This window comes from Nomascus leucogenys, chromosome 20 (assembly GCF_006542625.1).
Source record: "Nomascus leucogenys isolate Asia chromosome 20, Asia_NLE_v1, whole genome shotgun sequence".
Classification (NCBI taxonomy): Eukaryota; Metazoa; Chordata; class Mammalia; order Primates; family Hylobatidae; genus Nomascus; species Nomascus leucogenys.
Window position 1 is genome coordinate 49,965,231 of NC_044400.1, and position 26,106 is coordinate 49,991,336.

Genomic DNA, 26,106 nt, shown 5'->3' on the forward strand with positions numbered 1-26,106 from the left:
AAATTTGACTGTATTCATTTACCTATTCAACCAACCTTTTCTTTTAAAAAAATGTCCTCATCCCATTGGACATTTTTTCACAGAGTCTGTTTCCAGCTAATAATGCCTGGGACTCTTTAGCTTTTCCCTATTTAATCGGGGGGACATCCCTTCCCTTAATTCTACCTGGATATTCCTTTCCATACCAAGTCTCCACACCTATGATACTTGTAGTCTTTCCATTAGTGCAGTTCTCATATTTGAAATGTTGACTCTGTCTCCCCAGTAGATGATTTGTTCTTTGACAGAGAACATGTTTTTAATGTTTGTATCTCTGCTGCCTGGTACAATGCTTGGCACCAAGTAATAATTCAGCACACATCTATTGAACTTGGTATTTAGTCATTGTGCTTGGTGGGAAGGATGCAAAGAGGAATACGGTGACTTGCAGTCTCGTATAGAAGTCACATGTAAAAAGATGGTGACAGACAGCTCAGTATGAAGCTAGGCTCACTAGAGACGAGACCTCTGGGACCCCAAAGAGGGGCTCTACCAGTGTAGGTTCTTATACCCAGGTAGTAGGTCATTGGTATCCCGAGGTAACAGGAGGATTACCTAAACAGTTTGGGAGGAGGTAATTTATAGCAAAAGAGGTCATCAGCTTTAGCTTTCAGAATTTATTAATCTCAAAGTTATACCTAAAATAGTTGTGGTTTTCTCCAGGGTTGGAGTAGGATATTGCTTTTACCATTAAAAGTTAACACTTGTCTCTCTGCTGAAACATGAGGCTGTTCAAGTTTGACTGTTACTGTAGTGGCACTAAATGCTTTACACACTTCCTGCACAGGCTCCACGCTGGAGTTTCAGCAGGATTCCTCTTTCCCCCCCATGCCTGCTGTTCCCCCTACTCCCTTTGAATCTGTGGCTGCTACTGATTCTCTTGGCCTTAGATACCTTTGGTAATTGCAGTGCAAATAGTTTTTGCAAGAGAAGGGTGGAAATTTAGTGTTTGTGAGAGAAAACATGACCATTTACAAGGCTCTGTTAATATAAGTATCTCCTATTAGAGCGTAAACGTTTTGATGGCAGAGGCTCTAATTAATTTGTCTTTATCTTGACATCCCTAGTGCCAGTAGCAAAGTCTGGTATTTCCTAGTAAATCAATATAGTGTCATGTATTAACCACATTTATTAAACAACTAGTGTCATCTATTAAACACTAGTTTGGTTTATAATTTTGCAGGAGTTATCTAATGTAAGGGCCACTCAAACTCCATGTGAACATGGAGTAGGTAATGTTCACCCCATTTTACTTTTGAGGTAACTGAGCCTTGGGTTAATTTCTCCAAGATCACATGGGTAGTGAACTAGGATTTCCTACCAGTACATCTGACTCTAGCTCCCACTTCCTTAACCACTTATTGAGTAAATATTGTTGAAAATGTTGATTGCCTATATAAGAATTGGATTATTTATTGGGATTGTAAAGGACACTCATTTTGTTTGACACTGTAGCTTTAAAATATTTTGCTAATTTTGAATAATTTAAAGAAGGTGAATGAAAAATGACAAGTCTTCAGATGGCAGATGTTTTTGACATGCCAGAAGGGTTTACTATGTGTACACATGTTAAAGCTGCATCTTTGCCAGGACCGAATCCCTTTGGGAGCTGTAAAGGATCACCTCACATAAGAAGCATTTGATTTAAGTTTCAAACAGTCTGTGCTAATTTTCATGAATTTTACAGAGAATCTTGATACTCATTTAGTTGTATACGGGCAGCAAAATTCCACTTCTTTCTTCTTAGGGTCCTAGCTGGGCCTGAGAATTAAATGGATATAAAACAGATTAACAGAAGAAAAGCATACAAATTTATTTCATACAAGTAATGTGAGTTTTATGCAGCACGAGAATCCTCATAAAGAGATAAAGACCCAAATAAGCAGTTAGAGTGAAACGCTTAAATAATGAATTGCAAAAAGAGCAGTAAGTTGTGAAAAACCAACTAAATTATGTGGGGAGGCTTAAAAGATAAGTTTTTTATAACAAGGCCTGTACAGAATTCTTTGGCCTCAACTTCTTGTCCTTGAGGACAGGATGTTAATTTCTTTCAGGGGAATTTCATCTTCTGCTTTTAAGGAAGCTGGAAGATCAAGAGTCCTCTTTTTACACCTGTTATTTTCCAATATTTGAATTAAATGCCTTTATTCAAAATAGTAAGAGTGCCAGAGTGGTATATTTTCAACTCCTTCCATTGTAAGCTTTGTATCATATGAAAAGCTCGTTATTCAATTTGTGACTGAGTCTTTGAGAGTGGAAACAACATTAAAATTAGTAGTAAATAATTTAGTACTAGCTATATCATAGCACTGTTTTCTTTTTCATGTGATTTTTAGGCCAGATTACCTATCCTAACCTTTCTTTTCTTTGATTATGGTAGTTAATAGCAGCAATGCTTTTGTGGTGTTCAGATCATAAAATGAGCAAATAAATTATTTTCAGACTTCACTGTTTGTTTTTCCTTGTGCGCCCTCCCTATGTTGCAAATAGTAATTCCATGATTTTAAAGTGTTATAATATGACTTTTTAAATCAAACTGTGGGTTATGTAATGTGAGTTTCTCTTTGGTCAAGTAATAACACCTGCAAATGATATTTAGTGCATTCCTTGATATACGAAATGAAAATATTTCTTTATGGCCTGTGTTTTTAAAGGAATTACTAAACATTTCATACAGCTGCTCAAAGGAATGTGGATGTCGACTTTGAAGTGTTTTCCTGACATAGGGCTTTTTGTTTTTCTGTCCCTGGACACGTGCCCTCCTGCCTCCTTCCTCTCAACAGAATCTGATAGAATTGATGCTCTATCAAATTTTTTGTCTTTGTTGTGGACTTGGGTTCTTCCCTGAATTCCTGCCTGCTCCTTTTACCTGGAGGGCTGGCCTGGACGATAACCTCAGGTTATCTTTTGAACTATCTCTTGAGAGCTAGATCAGGACTGGGCTCCAAGCACCAGCTCCTTCCTTATCACCTTCACTTGGAGGCCTTACTAGTCCCTGGGAGCCCTCCAAGCAGAAAGCGGATGCCACATTGCCATGAGAGTTGTAGGTGTGTCATGTGATCTTATGCAGCGTCGTCTTAGTGCCCCAGGCAGGAAGGAATCTCACAGCTACTGAAGGAAGTACATTTTTCCTCCTCGCTTTAATAATTTTTATACATCTTTCATGCAATTGTATTATCCTTAGGATAGGTCTCAAAGCCTTCTTTGTAAGGTGTAGTGCCTCTGAATGTTTTGGGGGTAAGGGCAAATGAAGAAGCAGAAGTAATGGGAAAGGGATGGTGTGCAAAGCTGCACTGTTGTGCAAGTACAACTGCTAGAAAACTGAGGTGCTGTGTTGACTCCTTGAGGGCTTTTCAAAAGTTTGAAATCTAAACCTGAAGTCTCCTGTGTTCTTTGAACTTTCTATTAAAAATAAAAATCTTGGATATTTTTCCTCTGTATTCACATAGGCATTCAAAATGGTTGACACTATTTTATAGATTTTAATGTCAACAATACATATGAGCAAAAAGTACAGAAAAGTAATCAGCATTCGTTTGCTGTACTGAATAAGAAATATATAGAAGGATATCCTTCATTTTCATCTTCAAGAAAATTTTACGTTTCACATTATAGTAGAAAAATATTTAGCAATCTTAACATTTCGATTTCTTTCTTTTAAAATGCTTTTTAAATTGTATGAAAAAAGACTATTTTAATATTTGTTAAATTTTGAATTGAATATATAAATAATTAAATCTAAATTTAAATAGTAGTTAGATTTATTGTTAGAAGGTGAGGGTATCTATCTGCTCAATAATCTAATTTAAAAAGTCATTACATTTATATTTCTTTTTGTAAATCCATCTTGTTTGAAAAACGTATAAAATTGAAATGTTTGCTAGTAGATTAAAAAATTCATGATGTTGTAAACTTATGTGTTGCAGTAGTTCTGTAATGATAATTCATTCTTACCCTAAGGATGTTTTTTAAAACTTCACAGATTGAGGCTTATCTGTGCATTGTCAGTTTCACATTATTGGTCTATGCTGTAATTACACTCTCATGCTTTCTGAATTCAGATTTGTCTGTTTTAGTTAGATATTATGAAAACCTCAGGGCAGTGTTAAACTGCTGCCTAATGATTGTGTGTTGTTTTTTTTTTTAATTTCACTCTAGAATGACCCACAGTCTGTTATCAATTGTGAGAACTGTGTTTTTATTTATTTATTCATTTATTTATTATTTTTAACATTTTGTGAAATGATGTTCCACATATGGCATGTAATTATTTTTTTTTTATTTGGCTGCCTTGTCAAAGTAGTAAGTACAGTTCATAAGGGGATATCTTGACATTAACCTTTATGCCACTGCTTTTCTGGGCAACTTTCAGTGATTAAAAATATTAAAAAAAATAAAACCTGTAGGTATGCTGAACACTCACTTTTATAATCAGAGTGATTCATTACCTTCTTTTCTTTTATATTCAGGTTCTTTAAACAAACTATTTTAATTCTGATACCAATGATAGTTGTCTTTGTCTCTGGCTACCATGATGAAATACCGTAGACTGGGTAGTTTAACCAATAGAAATTTTTCTTATTGTTCTGGATACTAAAAGTCTGAAATCAAGTGTTAGCATCCTTTGGTTTTGGTGACGGCTCTCTACTAGCTATCAGATGGTGGCCTTCTTGATGTCTGCTTATGTGGGCTTTGTTCCTAGGCTGAGAGAGAGAGAGCCATCTCTGGTTTCTGTTTTTAGAAGGCTACCAGTTCTATTGGAACAGGGCTCCACCTTTATGACTGTATTTAACTTTAATTACTTACCTAATTTAAATACAGTCACATTGTGGGTTAGAGTTTGAACATATGAATTTTGTGGGGTGGGAACATGATTTTATTCAGAACAATAGTTTTTCTTGTATAGAAATTTGTTAATTCTCTATTTAAGTAATAGAATTTAGGTATTTTCAAAGGCCTTACAAACATATTACATTCCACAGGCAAAGACTGTTTATAGTAGGTCAGCCCGTCACAATTGAACATCTGCAGATTTCCTCCATTTTCAGATTTAGGGTTTTAAAAATAATAAAATCGACATAGGGAAAATATTAACAAGACATTTAGCCAGCTAATGTGAATCAGAATCATTGATATTTTTGATATGGGTTTTATTTTTAGATTTTATTATTATTTGGGGTTTTAAAACATTATTTCCATTTGAACATAAGTTTTAACTTACTAAAATAAAGCTTTATTTTAGAATTTCCCTTTTCTGAAACTCCACAAATCAAGCTGTAAATATACATGCTTCATTTCCCAAGATCATTTACATATGACAAGATTTCTGAGCCCCTCAACAATGACATATATTACCTGGATATGTTTATGATGCTTGGGGCATTTTTTCAACAAGGGTTAGTTTGTTGGTCCAAAGCACTGAGGGAAAGGGAAAAAGGGCTACAATACAAGGATGAAGATGAGGTTATGACTTTCAGGGAATTTACGAGGGAGAAGGAGGTACCTTCTCAGTGTTTGGAGTTAAGCTAGTAATTCTGGCTTCCTGGTCAGAAACTGTAGTATGAGTCATATTTAAAAAATGGTTTGAAAGCCACAACAAAAATATTAAGACAAAATTATTTATAAATTGGAAAATTTCAAACATACATAAGAGTATGCAAAATATCATGTTACCATATAATACCATCTAGATTAAAAAAAAATCTTACCATAGTAGACCCAGACTTTAGTTTATTGAGAAATAATGAATTCAGCTAACTTTTCTGCCTCCTTCCTTTGTGCCCAGAAGTAACCAATATTCTGAAACTGGTGTTTATCCTACTCATGCATGCTTTTGTACTTTTACTACAGATGCAATAGCATTGCTGTAGATGTTTTTGATTAATGAAAATGATATTCTTTTGTAGTTTGGTGTTTCACTTAATACTTTTGTGATTTGTCCACATCAATATATGTATTTTATATAACTGCTGTATAATATTTGATTTTAAAAACATAATTTATTCTCCTAGGTTGTCGACACTTTTTCACTATTCCAAATATGAAGTGTTCATTTTGAGGACTTTAAGAAACAAATGCACACGTTAGGTTTACCAGGAGGACCAATAATTTTTTTCTGTAATAAAATTAACATTTTTTGCTGAGTTTTTATGTTATGCAGGCCACTGCCTTATGCTCTGTAAAAGCATCATCTCATTAATCGTCATAATACTCCTAGGCAGCAGGCCCTGGATTATTCCCCGTTTAATAAATGTGGAAAGCAGGTTCAGAACTTTCAAGTAACTAGGCTAACATCATAAAAGTATAAGAACAGGAGAGGATGATGACTACGGTTCAGTTTTTAATTTTCACAAATCAACATGCTTTATATTTCAAAGTTAAAAGCAGTTTTCAGGATAACTGGTGGTAAAATAGTAGAAAAGAAAGACAAAATTGACCTTGAATCTTGGCTTTCTTCTTCTTAGCTGTGGGACTTGGGCTGGGAGAGTTTCCCACCTTTATTGGTAGGACTAGGACACCAAATCTTACCTCATAGGGCTGATACAAGGAATTAGTGTGAGCTGTAGATAAATAAAGACACTTGCTTTTTGCTTTGGGCATAATAGGTGTTAAAATATAAGAAAGGTTGTGATAATTTATTAGTAGATAAATGAAAATGTAAGTTGCTACTCAAGAGTTTTCAAAACAACTTGCTTCCTATATTTGTGCTAATTTTTCATCTCCAGCAGTTCATCTGAACTTGGTTGATAGATTTGGTAATCCCTTGTAGGTAGATATTAAATGAGGCAATCAATAAGAATTATCACAAACTTTTTTCTTCACATTTTATTTATTGGTAAAACCAACAAAATATTGCTTAAAAATTCCACTAATGGATATGCTTAAAATATTCAAAATCTTTTTTTTTTTTTTTTAAATTTAAGTTAAGCATTGTGGCTTAGGTCTTGGGAAAGGAACAAGACTGCCTAGGTTTGATCTCAGATTAGTTACTCGTGAGCTGTATGAACTTGAGTAAGTGACCTAACCCCTTTCTGTGCCAATTTTGCCTACTTTTAAAAATGTGGAAAATAATCTTATTTCCCATTTTTTTAAAATCTGTGTACTATATGTGTGTGTTTGTACACATGCGTGAGTCCTTTGACGATGGTCACCCATTCTGAGAAGTATGCCATTAGGTGCTTTTGTCCTTATTTGGACATCATGGGATGTACTTACACAAACCTAGATGGTATAGCCTATTACATACCTAGGCTATATGGTAGAGCCTACTCTTCCTAGGCTACAAACCTGTACAGCATGTTACTGTACTGAATTGTAGGAAATTGTAAGACAGTAGTAGATATTTGTGAATTTAAACAAATCTAAACATAGAAAAGGTACAGTAAAAATATGGTGTAAATATAAAAAATAGTACACTTGTATAGGGCACTTACTGTGGGTGAGTCAGTGAGTGGTGAGTGAAGCTGAAGCCGAGGACATTACAACGCTGTAGACTTTATAGACCCTGTACACTTAGGCTACACTAGATTTATAACAATACTTTTTCTTCAGTGACAAATTAACCTTAGCTTATTATAACTTTTTAATTTAACTTTTCAAGCTTCCTACTCTCTTGTAGTGACACTTAGCTTAAAACACACATTGTACAGCTGCACAAAAATATTCTTTATATCCTCATTCTATAAGCATTTTTCTATTTTTAATTAATTTTTAAAAATGTATAAAATTTACAACTCTTCCCGTTCCCATCTTCTGGAAGGTCTTCAGGGACAGTTGCATGCATGGAGCTGTCATCACCTATGATAACAATGCCTTCTCCTGGAATACAACTTGAAAGACCTAACTGAGGCTATTTCACAGTTATCTTAAAAAAAAAATAAGTCGAAGAAGTATACTCTAAAATAAAAAAGTATAGTAAATATATGACCCAGTGAAATGATCACTTATTATCAAGTATTATGTACTGTGCATAATTTTATGAACTATACTTTTATATGACTGGCAGTGCAGTGGATTTGCTTGCACCAGCATCACCACAAACATGAATAATGTGTTGTACTGTGGTGTTGCAATGGCTACAATGTCACTAGGCAATAGGAATTTTTCATTCTCATTATGTTCTTATTGGATCACTGTCATATGTTCAGTCATTGATCAGAATGTGGAGGGGATGACTACACACACACACACACACACACACACACACGTGTGCCTATATGTAAAAATCTGGGACCTATCTGGCATATTGTAAATGCTCAGTAAGAAGCAGTGATATTAATTACTAGTGCAAGTTACCAAAGACGTTCAAAATTTGAGCACTGCTCCACTCGAGGGTTCAAATCAGTAGTAAATACTTGGCGTTAGTAGTATACAAATGTCAGGAAACAATTACAGCTTTATAAAAGTATCAAGAATCTGGAGATAATGAACAAATAAAGGATGCTTTTAAAAAAGGTTTTACCTTTTAGGTATGACCCAAACAGTATAGCTTTGCCCATTTTGTGATCTTAAAAAAATTGCAGTCTTATAGTGAGTATATTTTTAGTCTAGCTCATTTTGCTTAACTTTGAGAATCATTCATGTTTGTGCCTGTGGTTATAGTTTGTTCATTTTTACTGCTGTATAGTATTTTATTCTATGAATATGCTATAATATCCATTCTTAATTTTGTTAGATATTTCATATTTTCCACCTTATCCAATATTTTATGTGTATATTTATTTGTAGGTGCATGTGTGTATATATATACATGCATATAATGTAAATATGTATATACACATATAAATCAACTTAGACATAATTTACATATAAAATAGACTAATTTTCAGTATATACATGCTTATGTGACCACTGTAACAATTAAGATTTAGAACATTTCCATCACTCATCTCCACTTTTCCCAAAATTCTCTTGTGACCATTTGCAGTAAATTCTCTACTTCCTGAATCAGGCACCTGTAGATTTCACTATTAGTTAGTTTTGCCTGTTTGGGAATTTTATATAAATGAAATCACAGAGCAGGTCATCTTTTGTATCTGACATCTTTATTCAGTATGATGTTTTTGAGATGTGTCTGTGTTGTTGCATGTCAGATTGTTCTTATTGCTGAATAGTGTTTCTTTGTGTGAATCTCCAATTTGTTTCTCCATTTGCCCATTGACATATATTTGGGTGGTTATTCTTGAGGCATATTTGTATGCATGGCTGTTGAATACAGATCTAGGAGTAGGATTGCTGTGTCATGGGATATGTATATTTTCCATTTTTGTAGATAATGCAAAATGGTTCTTATAAAGTAGTTGTATGAATTTGCATTACCATCAACAGTGTATGTGCATTCCTCTTGTTTCATACCCTCAACATTTGTGTGTTTTTTGTTAGCCATGTAGATACATGTGTAGTGTTATTTTATTGTGGTTTACACTTGCATTTCATGATAACTAATGAGATTGAACACCTTATGTGCTTGTTTATTGGCCTTTTGCTACATTTATATCTTTTTGGTGTGGTGCCTTTTCAGATCTTTCACCTATTTTGGTTTTGGTTGTTTGAAATTGCATTTTTTGTGTGTTCCTTAAGTGTTATTTATTCTTAAGAGTTACTGATAAACTGTGGGTATAAACCCCTTGTACAATATATCTTCTGCCTCTGCATATTGTTTTTATGTTCCTTAATGGTGACTTTTTAATGAATAAGAGTTCTTCATTTTAATTTAGTCAAATTTACGTGCACTTTCCTTTAGAGTTAAAACTGTTATGTCTTAGGACACATGAAAATCTTCTATTTTTATCTTCTAGCTTTATTGTTTGGCCTATTACACGGGGATTTATAATCTGTCTTGAATTGGTTTCTGTGTATTGTCTGAGGTAGGAGTAAATTTTCATTTGCTTCCATATAGATGTACAAGTACTCTAGTCTTTCAAAAGACCATACTTTCCTCATTGCTATAGGTTGATGTCTTTGCCTTAAATGCAATTGGATCTCTGTGTTTTTTTTTAATATTTTAGTTTCAGGGTACATATGCTGGGTTGTTATATAAATAAACTTGTGTCACAGGTGCTAAGCCTAGTACCCAATACTTATTTTTTCTGATCCTCTGCTTCCTCTCACTTCCCCCCTTCTAGTAGGCCACAGTGTCTGTTGTTCCCTCTTTTGTGCTCATATGTTCTCATCATTTAGCTCTTACTTACAAGGGAGAACATGTGCTATTCTGTTTTCTGTTCCTGCATTAGTTTGCTAAGGAAAATGACCTCCAGCTCCATCCATGTAACTGGGTCTCTTTAAGTGGGTTCTTAATCCTAGTTCAATAGTCTATTATCCTTTTTATTGATAATACAGTGTTTTAATTACTACAGCTATATAATAAATCATGAAACCTGGTAGAGTATGTCTTCTCACTGTACTCTTTAAAAACTTGTCATTATTGGTCCTTTGTTTTTCACATGTATTTTAGCATCAGTTTGTTAAATCTCACAAACCCCCTTTCCAGTAACTCTTTTGATTAGGATTGCATTGACTCTACAGATTCATATAGGGGATATTGTCATATTTGTAATATCTAGTATTTCATATTTTTAAAATTTTATTAGATTTTTTTCTGATTTTCTTGGTAATGTTTTCCAGTTGAGTTCTTGCAAATCTTTTGCTAGATTTAATTCTAGGTTTTGGTAGTTTTTTAATGCCCTTATACTATATGGCACCATTTTAATGTTTCATTTTGTTATTGATATTTGGGGATGGAATTGATATTTATATGTCAACCCTATTAGTAAGTTTGCTAAAATCATTTTTATTTTTATTTTTGTATTTTGTATTTTATTTATTTATTTTTGAGACCCTGTCTCACTCTGCCACCCAGCCTGGTGTGCAGTGGCACGATCTTGGCTCACTGCAACCTCCGCCTCCCGGGTTCAAGAGATTCTCCTGCCTCAGCTACCCCAAGTAGCTGGGATCACAGTCACGCGCCACCATGCTCAGCTAAGTTTCATGTTTTTAGTAGAGATGGGGTTTCTCCATGTTGGCCAGGCTGGTCTCAAACTCCAGGCCTCCGGTGATCTGCCCACCTCTGTTTCCCAGTGCTTGGATTACAGGTGTGAGCCACCATGCTTGGCTGCTGAATTCATTCTGAAACAACTCCTTTTGAGGTCAAAAAATATATATAATAAATTATAATTCCTTAAAGCATGTAATTTGATGAGTTGTGAAAGATATGTAAACCTATGAAATTTTTACCATAAACAAGAAACAGAGCAGTTCTGTTACTTCTAAGAGTTTCTTAGTTTCTTATACAGTCCATCCCTGTTTTACATGCTCATATAGAATAAGATAGAATATGCAGTCCTGCACCACGCAATGATGTTTTTGTCAGTGATGGACCACAGATATGATATTGGTCCTGTAAGAATATAATGGCTATACCATGTAACCTATGTGTGAAGTAGGCTGTACCATCTAGGTTTATGTAAGTACACTCCATGATGTTTGCAAAATGATGAAATTGCCTAACAACCTATTTCTCAGAATGTATCCCTGTCATTAAACCATGCATGACTGTATTTCTTATGTCTTGCTTCTTTTGCTCAGCATGATGATTTTTGAGATTTATTTAGATTATTATTTTTTATTAGTAGTTTTTTTTTTCTTTCAGCTGGGTAGTAGTCTCTTGGATCCATACACCACTATTTGTTTATCATTTACTTCTTGATGTCTATTTGGGTTTTTTCAAGTTTTTCATTATTGAGAATAAAGCTGCTGTGACCATTTGTATACAGGTCTTTCTGTGAACATATGTTTTCAATATTTTTGGTAGGATTGTAATAGCTGGGCCTTGAAGTTTGGTGAATGTTTATTTTTATAAGAAAATACAAGCAATTTTCCAAAATGGATGCACCCTTTTACATTCCTGCCAGCGGTATTTATTTGTTTGTTTGTTTGTTTATTTGCTGCCATCAGTATTTAAATGTTCTAATTATTCCACATATTCTCCAACACTTGATATGAACATCCTTCATTTTAGCTATTTTAATGTGTATGTGGTGGTATCACACATTCATATATTTTGTGATACAACTATTTGCATTTTTCCATTTTGTTTATTTTATTTATTTTTTGAGACAGGGTCTTGTTCTATTGCCCAGGCTGGAGTGCAGTGATGCAGTCATGACTCACTGCAGCCTCAACCTCCTGGGCTGAAGTAATCATCCCACCTCAGCCTCCCAAGTATCTGGGACTACAGGCATGCACCACCACCCCTAGCTAATTTTTGTATTTTTTTTTTTTTTTGTAGAGATGGGGTTTCATTAGGTTGCCCAAGCTGGTTTCAAACTCCTGAGCTCAAGAAATCTGCCCACCTTGGCCTCCCAAAATGTTGTGATAATAGGCATGAACCACTGTGCCCAGGCTTAAAAAAAATAGCATTTATTATTATTTATTTTTGTAGAGACAGGGTCTCTCTATATTGCCCATGCTGGTTCTTTTTTGTTTTTGTGTGTGTGCTTTGTTTTTGTTTTTTTGAGACAAAGTCTTGCTTTGTTGCCCTGGCTGGAGTGCAGTGGCACGATCGTGGGTCACTGCAGGGCTCCGCCTCCTGGGCTCAAGCAGTCCTCCCACCTCAGCCCCCTGAGTTGCTGGGACCAGAGGTGAACACCACCATGGCAGGTTAACCGATTTTAAAATTGAGTTGTATTTCTTATTACTGGATTGTAAGAGTCCTTTTTTTGGTTTGGGCAAATCACTCGTCACTAGTACTTGACATTATAAATTTTAAATTTTGGTAAAGACTAAATTTCAATGTTTTTTAGGGTTTTAGTTTTTTATTTTATTTAAGGAATCTTTGCCTACTCAGATGTTACAATGATTTTTCTCTCATATTTTTCAGAATTTCTAGAGTTGTAGCATTAAACATTTGGGTCCCAACTCCACTTTGAGTTAATTTTTGTGCATGATATGAAGCAAAAGTCGACATTCATTTCTTTTAATCATTGAGATATCCAGTTCCAGCAACATTTGTTGAAAGGGCTATTCTTTTTCCACCACATTTCTTCAGAACTTTTTTCTTAAATCAATGGACCAAAGTTGTGTGGGACTGTATATGTGGACTTTCTATTCAATTCCATTGATTTATATGTCTGTACTTTCAGCAATGGCACAATGATTGGATTACTGTAGTTTTAGATTAAATATTGAAATTGTATAGTATAAATCTGCCAGTTTTGTTCTTCTTTTTAAAGGTTATTTTTCCATTTTTTAGGTGGAAAAGAGAACTCTGTTATATGATAGAAGGCCTTCATCACCCTCTGCTTCTACAATGTTTACCTCTGCCACTGCTGTTATCATGTTGTATTCTAAATAATTGCTCTGTAATATCTTCCTCCTGAAACTGTAAGATCTTTGAAAGATCTTGTGTGTATTTTCATATTGTGTCTACAGAGCCAGACACATTTTTGACTCTGTATTATAAAGCTAAAGACAAAAAGCTACACAAATACTGACATCTAGTTAGTAAATCTGTTTCAGAGATATGACTAGCAGTTTTGAAATTACTTTATGTGCATATTAGCATTGGAAAAATATGTTTACTTTTGTAAATTATAGGTGTGAGTAGCAAACACTTGTACAAAATGTCCTTTGCAAAGAAAATTTCTTCCTTTAAAAGTCTAAATAGAAAAATACATTTGTGGAATTTGGCTATTCAGCTTTTTTCAAGTCAGAATTAATTTCTGAATATTGTTTTTTCTACCCAAAAGAATGTATATCTCTCTAATAAATCCTTAAATATAAATCATAAATATTTTCTCATAATATTTTCTAATAATTTTAATTTTACTCATAAATATCATAAATATTTCCATTCATAAATATTTTCTCTTGCTTTTTAAGCTATTTCCGTGAAAGAAGAAATGTTGCTACCTCAACTGAAAAATCTGTGGCATGGCAAAGTGAGTGTATGTGTTTAATGTCTCCTTAAATTAGAGCTCATTTGATAGTCTTAACTGTGTTAAAATCATGATTGCAAAGGCAGCCCACCTGTGGTATAGGGAACAGTGGAAATAACTGTCTGCCAGTGTTCACAGTACTTCAGACACTTTTAAAGTGGACTGAATAAAAGGCAATAACATACACTCTGACTCCTGGAAATTTGTACATGCTAATGTAAAAAGTTTTCTTTTTATACAAGCTTCATTTATTATTAGCCACAGTTGCAGGCATTTAACTAAATTAAATGGTTTCTGGCAGTCTGAGCTACAGAACAGAGATATATGTATGGAAAGTGATTTTGCCATGGTAACTGGAAAGCTGTCATTGTTGCTCTGGCAAATTGAACAGTGACAGAGGCTTTTCTTTCATTTTGAAAATTCTGATTATACAAGTTTGGGAACATTCTTTTTGACAATAAGATGTCAAACACTTGGGTACTGAATCTTTAAGAAAAATTTTTGCCATAGTAGAAATGCAAATATTGAGAATTATTTTTTTGTAGATTAGTATAATTCAAGGATGGTGGAACTTCTCTTGAAATAATTTATTTACAGATGCGTTAGTAGCTATGGCATTAGAGGAATTATATTAAATGCCTTCTGAGATTCTAAGTAATATCTAGCTATTATGTTAGTGACCTTTTTATAATTATTTATTGTAAGTTATAGAATTAAGCTTAATTTTCTGCCATTTAGAATATCTCCTTATTTAGGAATTAGCATTATAAATGGCACCATGACAATTTCTTTTGTATGTGGGCAAATGTATTTGGTTATATTAATGTGGATCCTAGAGGTTGGGAAGGACATATGTGACAGGTTGCAATTTAAGGAGCCGTGAGTTATGTTTGTGAAGCAAGTGGTGGATACCATGAGTGTTATATCAAGAAGACGATGGGGAGAATTGATTTGGGGATAAGAATTAGCATAATTTGGACTCCTACAGAATAAAGCTTACGTTGTGATAATGCCATAAAAAACTCATGCTTTTAATCTTTTTTTAAAAACAGTATTTCACATTATTCACATCTTTCTATTCTCATCCTATAATTCCCCTAAAAGATTCAAATGAGGAGAATTCATCTTCCATCTTTCCTTATGGAGAGACCTTTCTCTTCCAGAGACTAGAAAATTCCAAGGTTAGTCCCATACATTATAATTGTTTTCTATAATCAATTATTTGCTTTTCTGACTATTTGTACCTCTTCATTTTTCTCCAAGCTATTTGAAGAATGGCATTATATTGAAGATTGAAATTTCCAGTCAGCAAAATTTTTGTTCAGTAAAATTATGGTAAAATCTGTACCTTTCAATATACATTATAGAAACACACTTTTATTTTGATTTCAGGAATCCAGGATAGTTTTAAAAATTTGCCACAAGGTTGGGTTAATTAAATAAAAGGCAAACTCTATAAAACTTAAACACTCTCTAGATTTTTGCTTTGCCTTGTAGCCAAATGCAGACTTCCGAAGTGCATAGACTTCCAATTATGTATATATTTTAATTATTTAGTTTATCACTCATTCTTTTCTGTTACTTGTGCTCTTTTGCTATATTATTTCTTGGTCTTGATAAAAGAGAAGTTGGAAGACTAAAACGAATCAAGAAGCAAAGGTACATAAATTTTATTTTTGGTTACCATCTTTTATTCTTACTTGAATTGATGAGTTAACGATTTGATAAAATAGTGAAAAAAGATCAAAAGTCTGTTTAATGTAGACTATCTTTTTTTCTGAAAATTGATCTAAGTAATTATACTTATTTAATAAAACTAAACTCAGATATTATGGATTTTTTGTAGAATATTGCTACACACACAAACAAATCCCCAAACCAAAAAGCAAAACAGTATGTGTTTTTTGTTTGTTTGCTTTTTTAATAGAAGCGATCTATAAAGAATGAATTTTTGACCCAGGAAGAAGCACTCAAAGGGGAAGCAACTACTGCAACAAACTCTTTTATCATCAAATCAAGGTATGAGATCATGATTGATGATGATGAACTATTTAGAATAAACTGTTATACAATGTTGACTTCTCATTCATAGTGTGTGTCATATTCATATTGTGTGTCAGAGAAAATAGTTTATGTTGATAAGTTCAAATTTTTCCCCTCTAAATATAAGCATAGCAGCAACCATTTTATTAATTGAATTATGCTCTGTAAATCAAGTAAATAGTTGCATTCCGTGGCAGATTATTTTTGTCTTTTTCTCATGGAAACCACACCCCCTCCCCAAAGTAGCAAATACAGGTGACTGTGATTGCACATTAAAGATGAGAGATTATGTTAATAAAAAGCAGAAAAGGGCAGTGCAGAACATCACTATGCAAGTTGCAGACTTTACAAGCATAATATATTCTTTTTATTGGAGTTTCAGCACTGGCAAGAAGCATGGCAATTCTCCAGTTATTTGGATCACATACGGAATTAGAATTTGTATGCACCAACCTCAATTTTGTTTTTCTCTCAACTTTATTGAAACTTGGCATACTGGATCATTACCTGATACTTCATTTTCTTTTTCTTAATTTTTAATTTTTGAGATTACATAGTAAATGTATATATTTCTGGGGTACCTAACATATTTTGATACAAGCATAATAATCACATTATGGAAAATGGAGTATTCATCCCCCAAAGCATTCCTCTTTTGTACTGCCAACAGTTTAATTATACTCTTTTAGTGGGACATTCATTTTATTTTTGTCTTTCATTTTCTAAGGCTAACATTGTTACAGGTTTCCCTCAGTTAAAGCTAAACAATTAAACATCTTTAGTAAACATTTGCCATTAATATAATGCAAAATATGAAAGGGCCAGGCTAAATTATTCTTTGAAGCAGTAATGGTTTTTAGAATGCTATATCCAGAAAGATGTAATTTGAGCCCAGGCATATCTGTTTCATTGATTAGCAAAAAATGTCCTTTGGCATTAATGAATTAGTTGATCTATTATGTCATTCCTTGAATCTGTAGAAATATGCTTAGCTATTATGAATGCATTCCAATGAATATTGTGCGTTACATAGCTTTTACTTCCTGAATGTACCCTAACTCTTTCTTGTTTTATAGCTAGCAGTGTGCTGCAATATTTTTCCTCATCAGCATTGCAAAATAATACTGATGCTCTCAGCAGTCAGGCATACTCTCTGTTTTATAGCATTATGGTGAAACATGGGGTCCTTGGAGTTGATTAGAGGATAGTAGAGAGGGGTAAACAAGTTGGAAATAAGATCTCCGTATAGATGAGTTAATGGTCCATGATGTTGCCCAGAGAGATTGGGCTGGCCACTTAATTGTGCTATTAAAGATGGTTAAATTGTGATGTGAAGAATATACCCAGTCTCCATCCTTAGCACCTGCCCCTAACCTTCCAAAATAAAAGGGATAAGATTAAATTATACCTAAGAAAAAACTTGTAGTAGTATTCAAAGATGTCATAGGTTAATGAAATAATTTTACTTAGCTTTTCTGGAAGAGTTTAAAAAATTTTCAATAGGGTTAATGGAAACTCTAGGATTTTCCTGGCCTTATGTTTCTGTTATTAGTTATTTATAAATTTTCAAAATGTCACTGATGTCTTAAATCACATATAGTACTTTGAAATGTTTACATCATTTTTCCATTTAGCATATATGATAACAGAAAGGAGAAAATAAGCGAGGACAAGGTGGAAGATATTTGGATACCTCGAGAGGACAAAAACAATTTTTTGATAGACACTGCTTCTGAATCAGAATACTCAACAGTAGAAGAATGCTTTCAGAGTTTAAGAAGAAAAAATTCAAAGGCATCTAAATCTAGGACTCAAAAAGCATTGACTTTGGACTCCGTTAATAGGCACAGTTATCCGTTAAGCTCAACAAGTGGAAATGCTGATTCATCAGCTGTTTCTTCACAGGCAATATCTCCGTATGCCTGCTTTTATGGAGCATCTGCAAAGAAGGTTAAATCAGGATGGCTGGATAAGCTCTCTCCTCAAGGGTATGTACGTATTCATTTATTTCATAAGTGGCATATTTTTAAAATTTCAAGTTTATTCATTGCTAAACCTCCTGGGTTGCTGTTCCCCCACTCCACCTCCACACACACACATACACAGAGATGCCATTTTTAGGTACTTTCAGCACACTTTTGCCAGTGCTATTCTTTAGACATAAGGAGAGAGATGTGCAATGCAATGCTGCATTAAGGTCCAGAGTCACAAATTAAAATAGAAAGTTATGACCTCACATCTACTTTCTTAATGTTACCTTCTAAGTTCGCATCAAAATGCGCTAATCTGTGTCCCAGTATGTAACAAAGAAAAACAAGACAGACTGAGTTAGTATTACTCAGCCCACACTGTTTGGCTTTTGCTCATATCATAACAGTGTTCTGTTCGAGAATACAAGGCTTATTGTAGTTAGGGAAAAGTACATCTTTGTTAGGTTTAGGTCTTCACTGTTATTGATATATTGTTTTGATTTTTGTATGTTACACAGAAGGTCAGAGTCCCGTGAATATTATACTTTTCAATGGATTTATCAACAGATGTTTACAAAGAAACTTTTGTTTTGACAGTACTGAGAAATCTTTGGGGAAGGATTATATTTAATTAGAATTGTTTACTGGCATCCTTATTTTTAGATGTCTTTTTGAAATATTTACTTGAAATGTTTTTCATGAATTATTAAATTATTTTGAGATTAAAGCTTTCATGTATCAGTAGCTAATGTGGTGAGTCCCTACAGTGTGCTGGTTTTCTCTCCTATTCTCCTGAAATGTGTGTCATTTCTAAAAAGGATTGGTTTGATCTAAAATAATTTTAATTGAAAAAAAAATCTACCAGAAGCAGCATCAGATGACTAGTAGAAGCAGGAATTAACATTTCAAAAGATAGCAAAACACCCCAAAATTGTATGGTTAGTAATTATATGTTAATACCTTATATATTTTCATCCTTTTAGGAAATTTGATTTTGAATAAACCAAAGCAGATTACTTCTTACTATCAGCTATGTGTGTCACTTCTTTCTGGTTATGTTATGATGACAAAACCCTCTGCTTGTTCTTTTTAGTCCTAAGTATTATTGGTAAGTGCATATTCAGATGTCGAACGTGTGAATCAGTGCTCAGGTCTAAACACTGGTGGAGTGAATCAGTGAACTTGAATATTCTTGAATCTTTCATGTCTATAAAATCTAAGTATTTAGGGAGGTCCAAGTGCTCTCTTAAAGTATCACTGGAAGAAAAAACAGACTTTGAGTACAAAGCCCCCAGCGGCTGTGGTTTCCTGCGCGTCCCGGGTGAGATCTCGCCCTTTACAGGGTTGGTCTGTGTGAGCTCCAGGTACATTGAGAAAGTTTCATTATTGTTGGCCACCTCTGGGACAGTTAGGATATATTCTGTCTCTCTTTTACAGAACTTTGACTTTCCATTCTTTCTGTTCTGAACCTGCCTAAGGTTAGATGCTGTAAGTTTTCTGGATTTATATTTTTCCATTTTAGGAGAAATAATTGCATTTTCTGTCCTAAAGCTACCCCCTACCCCACCTCCAACCAAAATACCGGGATGAATAGATATAAGAAAATAAACCAAGGAGCTTGGTATATCACCAAGAAATTTTAAAACTCTTCTACTTGATTATATTGCTATGACTTCAAAGAAATATGTGTAGCTGGCCAAAAGGCATGCATTCATTAAATCAGAAGTAGAACTGAGAATTTTTCCTTTCCTAATTAGGCTCTGTAGGCTATTGTGAGGGTTTAAGATGTTCATTCAAGTAAACAAAGTGATGCCTACCCCTTCCTTATTCAGTGGTTGCTGAGCTTCGTTTAACCCATGGCTGCATGTCTCTTTGATGCAGATAGCACTGATTGAGATGGGATTCCAAACTCCATATAGCAGGTGTCAACAAACTTTTTCCGTAAAGGGTCAAGTAGTAAATATTTTAAGCTTTATAGTCAAATGGTCTCTGTTGCAACTATTTAACTCTGCAGTTACAGCATAAAACCAGACGTAGCCAATATGTAAGCCGATGAATGAGGCTGTGGTCCAATAAAATACAGAAGTAATAAAAAGCAGAGGTCCTCCTTAGGGGCCTCTGCATTTGTACTTCCTTCTGCCTGAAATGCTCTTCCCTCAAGAGTAACATGGCTTGAACCTCTCTCAAGTTCATGCTATAATGTCTCCTTTGCATTTAAGCCCTGGCCACCAAATTTACTACTACAACTGTTGCTCTCCCCTGCCACCCCATCACTCCCTTTAAATTACTTTCTTCTACAGGGCTTACAGGCCAGATGATCTATTTATTTCATACAAGCTCCTTGGGGACAGGCATCTGCATTGCTTTTCTTGTGATAGTCTTAGCAGAGCATTGTCTAGCACATGGTAGATGCTTAGTATTTGTTGTAGAATGAATCTGTGAAAAACCTAGCATTAGACATATTTTTCTTCTAATTTTTCTAAAACAGCAATTTATAAGAACTTTGTAATACAAGCTGCCGAACTCAACAACATGTTTGTGGATGAAAATCTCCAGGAACCATTGATAATACTGATACCCATTAACAGGGTAGTGAACTCTTGGTGTTTTTTTTTTTTTTTTAATAATTGTTTCCCCCTGAAAGACATGCACATAAATTATCAAAATACAATTGTCAAAATACAATTTAAAAACTAACAGACACATTCTAGTTTATACTTTTTCAAATAGTGTTTGAAACTGTCTTTTGTTTAATGAATGACATTAAACAAAATAATCACATTCACAATCTGAACTTATTTCACATGGTTGTCTATTTACTTTTGAAATGGAAATGCCAATTCTGAATCAATGCCTAATATGTGAGCATTACCCAATATTTGGTTAAGAATATAATTGTATAACACCATACAACAAAAGAAATACTGAAACATTTCCAGTTTAAAATATGAAAAGTTGTTTAAATACTTGAATGACCTAAACATAACGTCCCTAAAACTAGTGGTTTAAAAACTGTATGAAAGAAACAATAAAATGTTGAATTTGGGAACATCACACACCGGGGCCTGTTGTGGGGTGGGGGGAGGGGGGAGGGATAGCATTAGGAGATATACCTAATGTTAAATGACGAGTTAATGGGTGCAGCACACCAACATGGCACATGTATACATATGTTAACAAACCTGCATGTTGTGCACATGTACCCTAAAACTTAAAGTAAAATAAAAAAATTAAAAATTAAAAAAATGTTGAATTTGGGAGGCTGTATTTCAAACAGGTCAAAGCAGATGAAAAGCTTAATAAGTGATACTTGACCTCTCACTGGGTTATGAGGATTAAAATAAATCATCTTCTTCACTTTTTCTCAGCTGTAAATAATAAACTTAAGCTTTTCAGCAGATTTGTATAGATGAAAATATGAAAGACTGGATATAATTTATTCCAGCGTTTCCCAAATATGCATCTCAGAAGAGAAATGTTTGAAGCTGTTGTAAAGAAAAGAGAACATGGTTGGATGTGCTGTGCCTCTTCTAGGCAATGCATAAATTAACATCTCCAAGAATATCTGCAATAAGGAAACCCTTTTGAATTTTTACATTACTATTTTCTAAAGATGTTTGTGTGTTCAGCATAATACACAGAGCATCTTTATAAAAACTGCAGTGTATATTAAAGAATTTCTGTTTTACTTGAAATGTTTTAGGACTTTATTTCTTACTTGGGAAATTCCTCTTTTTTTAAATTTAACTTTTTTTTGGCCATGAGAAGGACTGATGTGGCAGTGTGAGCCTGAGGCAGCTAAAGTTGATCATGTGAGGTTAAGTCAGCACTTGGAGGTGGAGGAGGACACGGATGAGCAAGATGTGTTACTTGTCTTTTTGTAGCTTCCATTTAGGGCAGAAAAGAAATATATATGTGAATAGCAATAAAACCCAAAGACAAAAGTAGAATAATTGGTGCAAAAAGGTCTACAAAGTACAGAGTCCTGAGGTTACCAAGGGTTGAGAAAGCATTTCTTCAAAGACCTTCCCGGAAGGAGAGGGTAGCAGTTGAATTGCCCTTTAGAAAATGGATAAGATTTTAACTGGCATTTTTAGGTAAAATGCTTTTCTGTCTAGAGGGAAAGGCACTGATAGAGGTGATATCTAGATGTACTTGAGGGTTGCGATAGTGAGCAGGTGGAGGTTGGAGTTATTTTATTGAAGATGGACAATTGGGTTCTAGGACCAGGGAGAGAAACTGCCAGTGAAAAGCGTGTTCAGAGAACAGATAACTAGGGAAAGTGAAAAAGCCAATGATCAAATACCAAGAAAAGGTCAGAGCTCAGACAATAACTGGGAGTCAGAGCTCCCAGAAGCCAATAGCCCAAGACCTGGGAGGAGTTCAGAGCTTATGCTGTTTGTGCCTTTGTCAGTGACTGCTTTCCATGTCATCATCCAGTCTCCAAGTCTCCTTTACTGGAACAATTTCCCACCTGGCTACGCAAGTGTTTGAGTGCCTTGGGTCTCTTGGTATGCTTTCTTAGGGCTGTGGTGAAAGGCAGGTGTTGCAGAAAGTTGGCAAGTACATGTTTGATTAGGGTGTTATATGTCAGTCACCTTGTTGATCTTAAAAGTGAATCTGAAATCCTTAATAAAAAGTATGTTTTCTCTTTTAATCTGCAAATTAGCTGGGCATTTCTCAAAGCACTAGCTACTTGTAAACATTGTGCCAAGGAATTAAGAAGCTTTAATATTTTTGTAGTTTGAGGAGGAAAAAAGTTTCAGTTTCCATAAAATTACCTGGTTAATTCCTTTCAGCCATCCTAGCTGCAGAGAAATGAATAGGGTTTGGAATCAGACAGACATCATTCATTTGCTGTGTGACTCAATTTCTTAGAACCTCCATTTTTCACATAAATGTGTGAGGTCAGGACTACCTCTGTGAAATCATTTGGAAAAGTAGGTAACTTTGGGCCTCACTCTTAATTGATGCTCAATAAATCTCGGTTTTCTTTTTTTTTCAGAACACCGTTTTATTGCAGAGGACCTTAAGTAATGTTACTGTGAGTCCTAGTCAGTTCATACTTTGATAAATACAAGGCAAAGAAATCATGTGTTCACATTGAACTTTCAGAATTCAATTTTTTTGATTGTTATAAAAGCACATAGTTTCACCATCTTGGCCAGGCTGGTCTTGAACTCCTGACCTCGTGATCTACCCTCCTTGGCCTCCCACAGTGCTGGGATTACAGATATGAACCACCGTGCCTGGCCTGTTTGCTTAATTTTTAATATGTGTATTCATTCATCTGAAAATTCTTCCTCAACATATGAATCTCTGAAGTAACCAAAATAAATATACCCATCAATTTCATCATCCTACAGCCCGCTGAGAAAACTTTAGTTTGGGCTGGTTGTTCCCCAGGCCAAGTGCACACTAACATCTTGGGATTCCCTTGTATCATCTTTGGGATTCTCTATGCCTCTCTCTAGTGTTTGTGTCTTTCCATCTTTTCTTTAGATAAAGCACAACTCTTTGAAGCTTCCTGAGAAAAGGTGGATAGGGAGTCAATGTTTTCAGGTCTTCCATGTTTGAAGATATCTTTTTCTCCCCCCTAAACATTGTTATTTTTGATTTATTATGTTTTAGAAATCTTAACTGGAAATAATACTTCTCCAGATCAGTAATTTGTATTCTAGATCCCTAGTAATCTAGAGGTAATATTGAGAAATCTCATTTTTGATACTTTATACATAGCCTATTTTTTCAGTTCTTGGAGATTTTCTTGTTTTATTCTTCAATTACTTTTCTTCTTTCTAGAATTCCTGATAGTTTGGTGTTGGACTTCTTGCCCTGAAACACTGATAAAAATCTAGCTTTTCCATTTTCCCTTTCTGCTCACTAAGAAGTTTCTTCAGTTGTGTTTCCTAACCCAGTTTTTTTTGTTGTTGTTGTTATACTGTAATTGACATACAAAACATTTTCTTTTGACTATTCTTTTTATGGCATAGTGTTACTTTTTCACAAATAAATCCTTTTACTTCTCTGAAGATATTAATGCTTTTTTTTGAAGTTTTCCTGTAGAGTCTATTTCTTTTTAACATTTTGGAGGGGTGGTTTTGTCCCTATCTTTTACCTTAGTGGTATTTTTCTCAAATGTTATGTTAATCTTGAGCTGTCACTTTAGAGTAAAATACTGCAGAACTGGTTGGAAGCACCGTAGGCTCTGATGGGCCTTGCTATTTGTTTCTTGTAAGACGATCATGGTAGGTTTTTTAGTAATGTATTTCCATACAGAAGCCTCATGCTAGTATCTTTTAAATGAATCTTCTTCCTGAGCGTTATAGGCCTGGTAACCAGTTTTTTTTTTTTTTTTTTTTTTTTGAGACACAATGTTGCTCTGTCACCCAGGATGGAGTGCAGTGGCACGATCTTGGCTCACTGCAACCTCCACTTCCCAGGTTCAAGCAATTCTCCTGCCTCAGCCTCCTGAGTAGCTGGGATTACAGGCACACACCACCATGCCCGGCTAATTTTTGTATTTTTAGTAGAGATAGGGTTTCTCCATGTTGCTCAGGCTGGTCTTGATCTCCTGACCTCAGGTGATCCACCCACCTCGGTCTCCCAAAATGCTGGGATTACAGCGTGAGCCACTGCGCCTGGCCTGGTAACCAGCTTTCAGGTGGCTCATGAGGGAAAGTGGACTTTGAGTATTGATAGTTATGATGTAGACTTTTATTTGATTCCTTTGCTTTAATATAGCCATGCCTGAGTCTCCCAGCCCCAAAACCTCCTGTTTTATTCTCTCCATTGAATAAAACTAGACTATTATGTTGTGTGAAGGTGGAGAGACAGTTTTCCAACAGTGAGAAGTAGGGGAGAATGATTCTGTGATGTTGGAGGGCAAGTCTACATCTTAAACTGCCTTTCAATATATCCATTATCAGCACCTCACCCTCACTTTCATAGTCACTTCCAGAGTTACTTGGTATCTCTATTTCCTGAGATTTTCAGAGGTAATACAAGAGTAAATGTGTTTTCCTCTTAATTTAATCTAATGCTGGCTTAGCAATCAGTTCTTATCTCTCCTTCTGTTTCCAGATTTCTAGATATTATTACTGTCCTCGACTTCTTTAGTCAGTGTTGATTTGCAGGCATTTATTTATTTTTATTTATTTCTTAACCCTTTGATGTCTTTTAGTGAGGTTTGGGGAGGAGTAGAAGTAAATGCAAGCTTTTAACTGAGATTTTTAACTGGAAGCTGGTTCATGTTGTATTTTATATAATATGACTCTATAAAATAAAGAAGTGTGAATCTTTTAACATAGCTTTTTATACACCACTTTATGAAAGCACTAAGCTCTTTGTAGATATTTTTAAAATTGGTAGTTGCACACTAAAATTCAGGCTTTATCATTGACTTCCAAGAATCTTTTTAGCCCCTAGAATTTTATGTTGAGTACCTTTTTTTTTTTCTTCTCATTTTAGGATATAGATATAGCAGAGATGGAAGCTGAGATTGAAGATACTTTTTTTGTTTTATTTTCGTTTTTTGGCCCCAGCTCATTTGGTTCATATAATCTTGGAAATTGTTATTTTGGTTTGCTCAAAAGTGAGAAAATGCTCTTTAGAATAGAGAAGTGCTGGCATTTTATAGAAATATTTTAGCAATTCCTTGCATCTTTCTCTCTCTAAAATATTTTGTTACTGTATCATTTAAAAGTCTTCTGCTTCTTAAAAGCATAATTGGATAAATAATTAGCTGAATAAAAATAAGTAATTAGATAAAAATATATATGTATGGAGATTGTAGTCCTAGAAAATATTGGGTCTCGTTAGGGTTAGAGGAGGGAATAATATAAAATATGCTGTGATTCTTTAGGGCTGTGTAAACAAGGCAGATGAATCTGGAACAGCATGGTGATGATACTTTTTCCTTTGAGATTGTTGAGAATATTTGAGAAGTATGTTTTTTATTGCCTTAAATGGCAGGATTAATAAAAGCCATAAATTTGACTTAATGTCTTTGATGTTCTTTCCAATTGTGTGATTTTTAAAGATGACAATTTGGTAGCCTCTCACACCTTAGATTGGTATCATTGGTTAGTTAGCATGCTTGTTGGATATTAGGATTTATT

The 26,106-nt window shown here is 34.5% G+C and overlaps 1 protein-coding gene across 5 annotated transcripts in view; it reads left to right on the forward strand.

Annotated features, from left to right (window-relative positions):
• The window catches only part of ARAP2 (ArfGAP with RhoGAP domain, ankyrin repeat and PH domain 2), a 177,107-nt gene that overhangs the window by 16,358 nt on the left and 134,643 nt on the right, over positions 1–26,106 (forward strand). For all 5 annotated transcript variants that reach the window (XM_030800960.1, XM_030800964.1, XM_030800962.1 and 2 more), the window contains exons 3-6: positions 13,918–13,976; positions 15,078–15,154; positions 15,901–15,992; positions 17,651–18,004. In XM_030800960.1, the coding sequence (XP_030656820.1) occupies positions 13,918–13,976; positions 15,078–15,154; positions 15,901–15,992; positions 17,651–18,004 (582 nt within the window). The remainder of the gene's footprint in view (positions 1–13,917; positions 13,977–15,077; positions 15,155–15,900; positions 15,993–17,650; positions 18,005–26,106) is intronic.